The sequence below is a fragment of the Mus pahari genome, chromosome 14, assembly GCF_900095145.1.
Source record: "Mus pahari chromosome 14, PAHARI_EIJ_v1.1, whole genome shotgun sequence".
In the NCBI taxonomy this organism is placed as follows: domain Eukaryota; kingdom Metazoa; phylum Chordata; class Mammalia; order Rodentia; family Muridae; genus Mus; species Mus pahari.
In genome coordinates this window covers 43876395-43885813 of record NC_034603.1, presented here as the reverse complement: position 1 = coordinate 43885813, position 9419 = coordinate 43876395, and the positions used below count along the sequence as shown (strand labels likewise).

Genomic DNA, 9419 nt, shown 5'->3' with positions numbered 1-9419 from the left:
CCCCCCCCCCCCCCCCCCCGTCTCCTTAAGTAGCTCAGGCTCATCTCCAACTCTTAGTAATCCTCCTGCCTCAGGCACCCAAGTGCTGAGATTATAAGCATTAGCCACCCTGCCTAGCTCAATCAGCTTTTCCTATTAATGGCCAGATAGTAAGTGTTTTTGCCTTTGTGGGCCATGTCATGTTATGGCCATCCCTGCTGGCATTGTCTGATGGAGATGAGCAAGGTAGACTGTGTTCCCAAACCACATTTTTTTACCTACACAAGACAAATCTGGGCCATTGTTTGCCAGCCCAGCTTTGTATCACTGCTCTGCTCACCTGTCCCTGTCTCCTCATAGTCTGCTTTTGTCACAGTTTCCAGCATCGTCCCTGTTGTCAGTGACAGTCCTCTGTCTTCATCAGATGTGAGGAGTGATTACTCTTCCTCACCTCAAGCACTTGTTTGGTTTTGGTGATATGCATAGTCATCCTTGGCTTTCTCTGCTGATGCTGTTTTTTCTTGTGAAATTTTGCCCCCTTCTTTTCTTCTAGACAGCTGGGCGTTGAGTACTTGAGGACTTGGTTCTCTCCTCCATTCCCTCGCTTTCCCTCTCCTCTCCTACAAGGCACCTAATCAGAACATACTTGAGTGACTGAAAGAGTGAATGAGATTCTGACTGGCATGACTAAGCAGCTGTTTTGCTGTGGGTTTTCCAAAGCCACAAAGTCTACGAGCTCTCCATGTGTGTAGCTGTGATGCGCTTCCCTCTCCGTCCTCCCATCACAGGAGATGTGGGGGTTATAACAGTTGTAATGTGTCCTATCCACCTTTAAGGGGTTTAAGTTCCTTGCAAACATTTGGTTTACTACTAGCTTCAGGTGTATCCTTCTGACATCATTTCATCAGTTTCTAAGTAGCACACCATAAATGTCCAAGATTTATCACAAATCAGTGGCACAGCCTTTTAGAGCCGTTATGTAGACGAGGAGACAGATCCCAGCAAGTATCCAGAGCTTACCTCACTTCTAACTTGGAGCCACTGCTGCCTTCACAGGTGTGAAAGTTTGTGTACACACTGAAAGACGGATGTGTATCCTGTTTCTTATCAGTAACATGTATAGTAATCACCAAAATAGAGGAAATGGTTTAGTTTTAAATAAAACGTTATGCCAAGCATGGTAGCATGTGCCTATAATCCCAGCACTGAGAAAAACAGAGGCAGGAGGATTGCTGCAAATTTGATGTTAGCCTAGTCTACAGAGAGTGCTAATCCAGCCATGGCTACATAATGAGACACTGTCTCAGAAAACCCGACACGTAATTTACATGTTATGATGCAGCTCTTAAGTCTTTACTAAGAGTCTTTAGACTTCACTTGTACCCATACCTGAGGCTTTATCTCCTATTCTGGAGCAGTGAAGCTGTGGGTGTAGGAACAGCAAATCCAGAGAGTTTCTGATCAAAATTTTCAGGAGATGAGACTGATTATAGTGACCAGTGCTTCCTCTCCTTCCCTCTTTGGTTTTCAACTACTTCTTTACATTTATTCATTTATTTGTATTATAGGCACTTGAAGAGGCTCAGAAAGCCATTCAGCAACTCTTTGGCAAAATCAAGGATATCAAAGACAAAGCAGAAAAGTCAGAACAAATGGTGAGTTTAGATTTGATCCAGTCACAGTAATTACCAGGCTCTTCTTTCCCCTGCCTGCCAGTCGTAGTCATGTACCCCTGTCTGTGAGTGTACCCCGACTACCTCAGAGGAGCTGCTAGACATGGGTGACTCACTGGCCTTGCTGCCCTACATTTGCAGCCACTTTCAAATAGGAAACAATTCGTTTTCCTAGGAAATGGTTTCCTAGTCATTTTGGATACCATTCTTCAGCATGTCTGTAGCATGTCTGTAGCATGTGTTCCACAGTTAAGATATTTGAGTTGTAGTCTAGTACATAGCACACTAATGCTGGTCCCGACTCTGGGGTAGGGGTACCATGCCCAGAATACATGCACCCAGTCTTCTTTAGTTCCTACTCTTTGTAGGTGATGTGCTCCCAAGACCCTGCTGACCGGGAGCCAGCCTTCACCATAGCTGCTCCTCAGGTGCCACTAGGCTACACTGAGTTTCTGGGCTGAGATTCTAAGTCATGAGATGCATCTAAATGACAGTTTTCTCAATATGAAATAATATCTGCTTTACAAGGGGTCTGAGCAGAGTACCTAAGGGTCTGCATTTTTTGTAGGAATTCAATATATGCCACCAAACAGTATGACTCTAGCGAAGATGGCATTTGCTGGAGTTTGTTGTACTTAATTTTGTTTGTTTTGACTCTTAGGGTTTTACTATGTATCCTTGACCTGGAACTCAGTGTAGATAGGGCTGGCCATGAACTCACAGATATCCACTTGCCTTTGCCTTTTAAACATTCAGTGGCTGTACTCAGCTTTTATGCTCAGCAATAATGTTATGTTTCTAAGCTGCTGTTTGAGATTGTCTTCCCTCTTCACAACCCTCTGTAACTCCAGTTCCAGGGACTCTGATGTCCCCTCCTAGGCACACAGTGGCACACAGACATGTATGCAGGCAAAACATCCATACACATAGAGCAAACAAGTGGTTTGTTAAAGCCTCCTAGATGATAGCCAGGCGTGGTCTGTGTGTGTGACTCAGCATTGGGAGGCTGTGCAGAGACAATCCTTAAATAAATAAAAAGAAACTGGGGAGATGACTCAACAATAAGAGTACGTGCTGCTCTTGCAAGGGACCTAGTTTGGACAGCACTCACGTTAGGATGCTTATAACCCACTTAACTCTAGCACCAGGGCATCCAGTGCCCTCTTCTGGCCTTTTTGAACACCAGTATACTCACATACACATAAAATAATAAAAATGAATCTTTTCTATTTTCCTTTTTTTCTTTTTCTTTTAAAGATAGTCTCTCTCGCCAGGTGGTGGTAGTGCATGCCTTTAATACAAGCACTTGGTGGGCAGAGGCAGGTGGAGCTCTGTTTGAGGCTAGCTTGGTCTACAGAGCCAGTTCTAGGACAGCTAAGGCTACATAGCAAAACCCTGTCTTGAAAACAAACAAACAACAGCAACAGCAATAACAACAAAAGATTGCATCTCTGCATAACACTGACTGGTGAAACTCACTATTGAAGACCAGGCTGGTCTTGAACTCCAGAGATCTGCCTGCATATACCTCATGAATTAAAGGCATGAATGAACACACCCAGCCCAAATGTATATTTAAAAAAAGAGAAATAAGCAAACATGAAAGGGTCTAATTATTGTAAGTTATTTTAGTTTTGTATTGTGAACGTATTTATATTTTTTCTTAGGGGCTAACCTGAGGTTGTTTTAAGTGATTTTGTATTTGATTTTCTTGTAGAGTGACTTGAAGGAGGGTTTAAAGCTTTCTTACCCTTCTCCTGTTTTCTTTTCAATGTGTAGGTGAAAGAGATCACCCGAGATATTAAGCAGTTAGATCACGCCAAGCGCCACCTGACCACCTCAATCACGACACTGAACCACCTGCACATGCTGGCAGGCGGGGTGGACTCCCTGGAGTAAGCAGTGTGACCTCTCAACGGGCCCATGGGAAATGCTACATGAGGACAGTGGCTTCAGAGTTATTCTCTTCCCAGCCGATCCAGCCTCACCATCCTGTCCATGTTTGGAACACTGACCACAAGTGTTCAATCACTTTTGGTGTTCATAACTTAACAAAAGAGATGGGGATGTAGCCCAGTGGCAGGCAGACTACTTGTTTGACAGCCCACAGCCTTGACTTCCATCCCTAGAACTGCAGCAGACAATCTGTCTTAGTGAAAAAAAGGGACAGGCAACCTGAGGAAGCCACAGAAAGCCCATGAGAATGACCCTGAGAAATGTGTTGTCTCATGTGGTAGATCTAGACTAGAAAGTCAGACAGAGTGACTCAGCCCCAGTCACTCTCTAGGGCCTCTGCCTTGGCAAGTATCCCTCCTTCTATTGGGCTGAGTTTCATTTCACCAATGAGACCATTTCTAAACAAATCTTTGACATCCAGTTTAACCCACTTTTTTCTTTTTTCTTTTTTCTTTTCTTTTTTTTTTTTTTTTTGAGACAGGGTTTCTCTGTGTATCCCTGGCTGTCCTGGAACTCACTTTGTAGACCAGGCTGGCCTTGAACTCAGAAATCCGCCTGCCTCTGCCTCCCAAGTGCTGGGATTAAAGGCGTGCGCCACCACGCCCGGCCACTTTTTTCTTAAAACTATGTTTTTAAGATTGTAATTCTTTGTGTAGCACATTTAGAAAAAGTATTAAAAGAAGTCCCTGGCCATTTACCATGAAGCAGTGTTTTAAATCCTCCTGCCCCAGCACCCCAGCTTCCTTCTGTGATGGGCCTCAGGCTGATTCCCCCTGCTTTAGTCCTAGTGGAATTTCACATGTTCACAGACATGTTCACAGACATGCAGGTCTGGCAGGAATGAAGGATGCCCAGAAGGAAGGAGGAGAGGCTGTATCATTCCTAACTGCTGCTGGGCATACAATGGGTGGCAGAGGAGCCCTGGTTCGTTGCAGGAGTGAGTGATCATCCAGGGTAGCCAGCCAATGGGACTGTAAGAACCATCTCCCTTCCTCCTTCTCATGGGACACTTTGTATTAGCAGGTCAAGATGGCAGTGGAGCACCATGGCTTGACCTTGAGCCTCTCCTTGAAATGTTTTAAAAGGGAATTAAACATTTAATGTGAAAGCCAATGTAACCCTACTAGTTTGTACTTTATTACCATGTATAACTTGATTTTATCAGCATCGTTTATTTATGCTTCATTACCCTTAAGAGTAGGGCAAGTTGTCATCTCAGATGCCGTTGTTTATTATTTTCTTAAAACTACATGTGATAGTTAACACATCCTTTTTTGTACTCTAGAAAAATGGCTTGGTTTTCTGTGCACCACAATCCTCAGTGGTATTTTACATAACATTATCTCAAAATCCTATTCTTCATGCAATGCCCAGCCCAAACCCAGAGCCTTCTTCTGCCACCCACTGAGCGCGCACACACACACTTTTGTGCCCCATGGCTATAGTTTACAATATTATTTAGACCATACTTTACTCTCTTGCTGTTAGTTAAATGTTTACTTGACACTCCCATTACTAAATGATGTCACCTTGAGAGTTGGAGCTAAATCCTAATCTTTTTCCTTCCCTTGTACTTATACTAAATCTAGCTCTTGTAGATCATCCCACACCTGCTATCTTGTGTCTTCAGTGATATCTGGCTCTCATAAGTCATCCCACATCTCTACCTTGTCTCTTCAGTGACTACATCTCAACTTCTGTCCTTACAGAGCCATGACCAGGCGCAGACAGTATGGAGAAGTTGCTAATCTCCTTCAGGGTGTAATGAATGTTCTGGAGCACTTTCACAAATACATGGGAATCCCACAGATCCGACAGCTTTCTGAAAGGTAAGATATCCTCACAGACAGTGGTCTTTCCATAAGAAAAGATGGTGCTGCATGCTTTCTCCCACCTTATTCTAGGAAGCAGCTGCAGATGCTATGTGACCTTACCCTACAATGCCCTTTACCTTGTCTTTGCAGCTTACCCAAGTCAACAAGTACACTCATGTATATGTATGTGTGTGTACCACTCTCCATTGTCTACAGAACTGTTGCAGCCTACCCAAGTCAACTAGTACACTCGTGTATGTATGTATATGTACAACTCTCCATTGTCTACAGAACTGTTGCAGCCTACCCAAGTCAACTAGTACACTCGTGTATGTATGTATATGTACAACTCTCCATTGTCTACAGAACTGTTGGTGTAAAACAGTTACTTTGCTCATGAGACTTGGCCAGGCTTGGGTAATAATTCTTCTCTGCTCCAGACACCATCAGTTAAGACAGCTGAAGATGGGATCAGGGGAGCCATCAGCTACCATGGCTGGTAAATGATGTTCACTGTCAGCTGAGAACTCAGCTAGCCTATGGATTGAGATCCTTGTTGTCCTCATGGGTTTCTCAGGCTTTCTCATAGTAGGACTGTTGAGCTCTAAGGATGAAATCACCAAGAGAACGGAGCCTTTGAAGTCACGTGACATCACAAAGCCTCTGAGAGTCAAGAGGAAAAAACCATGTCTTCCCTTTTCCTCTGATGAATGTCAGTGGCACATTGGTGAAGGCAGCATGTGGGGTGGATGGATGCTGTGGCAGGCTTTAGACACACTGGTGTCAAACATCACAGGGAGGAGTTTCTCTTTGATCTTATTCTTTCTTTCTACCATCCTTGAGGTTTCCCTATATTAGTACACTGTAGCTGACTTCAGACACACCAGAAGAGGGCATCAGATCCCATTACAGATGGTTGTGAGCCACCATGTGGTTGCTGGGAATTGAAGCCAGGACCTCTGGAAGAGCAGTCAGTGCTCTTAACTGCTGAGCCATCTCTCCAGGCCTCACCCTTAAGCTTTGGTCCTAGGTTCAGATACAGTGAGAAGGTTCTTAGGAGGAAAAAGAGGATTCTGAAGAAAGGAGGGGACAGTGAGTTCAGTGCCTTTTGGCCTTTTCTATTAGAGACAACAACAGAAAGAAAATCTAAGAATTCTTAACCTTCGCCAAGCAAAGGCAGCGTGGCCCCCAGCTGCACTTTTTCATTCTGCCTCTTAGGAAGGCCTGCCTGCCACACATTTATATTTTTTGTTTTCTTTATGTAATTATACAAGTAGCATAAATACACAATTTCTTTTACTTAAATAGTCTAAACTGGATGTGGGTGGCTTACATCTGTAGTCCCAGCACTCAGGAGGTTGAGATGGAGAACTGCTTTGAGACCTTCTTTCAAAATACTAACAAAGGACAAAAAGTAAATAAACATGTATCTCAGTTCTCTTAGCTACATTTCCAGTCCTATTGCACTTCCTGGAAGGAGTGACTGCTGTTAGCTTGTTCTCCCTCTAGATTGTCTCCTCTGCACTTATGGTGAGCTTATAGAGCTGCCTCATTCCGTGTGTGGACTGCCATAGGATAGCATGCCCCAGGCTAGTTTGCTGTCTTCATGTCCCTGGAGCCTTATTCTGATTCTTAAGACATACCTCTTCTCACATGTGTGCACGTAGATCTAAAGCCTTTAAATTTAAAAATACATTTAAAATTGTAATAGCCACAACTCATTTACTCTCCCAAAAGCTTTATAGATTCACAATACCATCTTGAAGTGCTTAAGTACCCATTCCTCTATGCCGTCAACAGATGTGGTATTGTTGATTTTTATTTTAGTCAGTCTGGTAGATGGGAGTCTCTGTCTGCTTCCTTTAATTTTAATTTCCTCAGTGACTGATGACTGACCATTTACATTTCCTCTGTGCAGTATTTGGTTGTTTGGTTGGTTGGTTTGGTTTTGAAACTTGGTCTCACTGTACAGTGCTGGCTGTCTGGAGCGTGCTCAGAAATTTGCCTGCCTCTGCTTCCTGAGTGCTGGGATGAAAACTGTGTGCCACCATACCTGACTCAGATTTCTTAAGTTCTTTTTTTTTTTTTGGTTTTTTTTTGGTTTTTCGAGACAGGGTTTCTCTGTGTAGCCCTGGCTGTCCTGGAACTCACTTTGTAGACCAGGCTGGCCTCGAACTAAGAAATCCACCTGCCTCTGCCTCCCAAGTGCTGGGTTTAAAGGCGTGCACCACCACACCTGGCTGATTTCTTAAGTTCTAATAAAGGGTTTTCTTTTATTTCTTTCTTGGAGTGGTATATAGGATTTGTTTCCTTTGTTCTCTTGTTTTGGAACTCCTATACAGGAACATTGTAACTTGTAACCTGCTGCCTCATCCTTTGGGACTGCTTTCTGAGTTGTGGGCTCAGTCTTCCAGTTCTACCTTGTTCTTCACTGGTGCCCGCTCTGTTCTTTGGCCCAGCTGTTAGGAATTTTTACTGAAACAGCAGGCTTTAATTTCTAGAATATCTAGATGATTCTTTTCTCAGGGACATAATATCCTCTGAAATCTCTCAGAGATTCAAAACTGCTAGTATCTCTGAAGGCTCTGAGTTGCCTGTGTGTTTGTCTGTCCCATGGTGTAAGGTCTTCAGCTTGTTGACTCTTGGTAGTAGCACTCAAATGTTTGGTGAGTCTCAGCTGAAGGTTTATAATTTTTGGTGGGATTTTAAAATTTTATATTATTATTATTATTATTATTATTATTATTATTATTACTATTATATGTTCTCTAGTACTCTGATCAGAAATCATTACCACCTGCTATTGAGAGGAGGGATATTGTGTTTAAGGGTACCACATAGCTTTTCTAAGGTTCCTGAGGCCAGACCTGCAGGAGCTGGCAGATGATTTTCCAGGCACCTGATCTTCTTAAATATTGATAACTCTCAGACCACTGCTGAGGCTCACAGACCCAAGGGGCCAAATCAGCATAAGGCTGAGCATTTAGGGTAAGAAAGCAGCCCTGCTTCTGGCATCCACATAACTGTGACTGGAGCCAGACACATCTAGAGGTTCCCTTTAGAACTCCCCCTGCTCCTGGTATCTATCATTTTCTGTCTTTCCTTATATTTATCTGGCTTTTAGATTGTGTGCACCATGTGTGGCCTGCATCTGTAGGTATGCCCATGTGTGCATTTAGTGCCTACGTTTGTCAGAAGTGGGCTTTGAACCCCCTAGAACTAGTGAGAGGATGTTGTGAGCCACCATGTGGGTTCTGGGAACTGAACCCAGGTCTTCTGCAAGAGCAACAGTTGCTCTTAACATGGAAGCGTCTCTCTAGCTTCCATGTCTTCTCATTTGTGAGAAACACTCTTAAGCTATGATTTTGTTCTTTAGTCTTGTTCTGCCAGGAAACCCACAGACAGTCTAGTCTACCAGCTCCCTCTTTGCCTGGTTTTTGGTTCTTATTTAAGTCTTCATCATCTGAGGCAGGAAGGGAGGTTTCTGTATGTGCTGGGTGTACTGTCTTACAGTGGAGATGTTCAGGGACTCTTAAGGAATGTCGGAATAGGCTTGGCAAAGTCTTAGGGAAGTTGCCACCCTTCCCCTCGTCCTTCCTAACCTTTTTACACTTAGAGGTGGCTGGTTGCCATATCAGACTGGGAATCTGAAACAGCCAAGAATGTCCATGAGCAGGACGTCATGAACTTAGGAGAGAAGGACCCATGAGTGGAGGAAGCAGTGCTCTCAGTGGGTAGGGAGGAGCAGGAAGGTGGCACAGCCTGCCCTAGTCTCGGTGACTCAGTGATCTGCTGTTCCCATTCTTTTATTCTTTCCGTCACCTGCCTGCATTAATGTACAGGCCTGTATCCTGGGCCCTATGAATGCTAAGCACATGCTCTTCCACTGAGCCCCAGCCGCACCTGACACCCCACACCCAGCTTTCTTTCTTTCTTTCTTTCTTTCTTTCTTTCTTTCTTTCTTTCTTTCTTTCTTTCTTTCTTTCTTTCTTTCTTT

At 43.8% G+C, this 9419-nt stretch overlaps 1 protein-coding gene across 2 annotated transcripts in view; it reads left to right on the top strand.

Annotated features, from left to right (window-relative positions):
* Positions 1–9419, top strand: part of Vps53 (VPS53 subunit of GARP complex) — a 130094-nt gene that overhangs the window by 37782 nt on the left and 82893 nt on the right. For both annotated transcript variants that reach the window (XM_029545786.1, XM_021212135.2), the window contains exons 5-7: positions 1548–1634; positions 3432–3547; positions 5318–5437. In XM_029545786.1, the coding sequence (XP_029401646.1) occupies positions 1548–1634; positions 3432–3547; positions 5318–5437 (323 nt within the window). The remainder of the gene's footprint in view (positions 1–1547; positions 1635–3431; positions 3548–5317; positions 5438–9419) is intronic.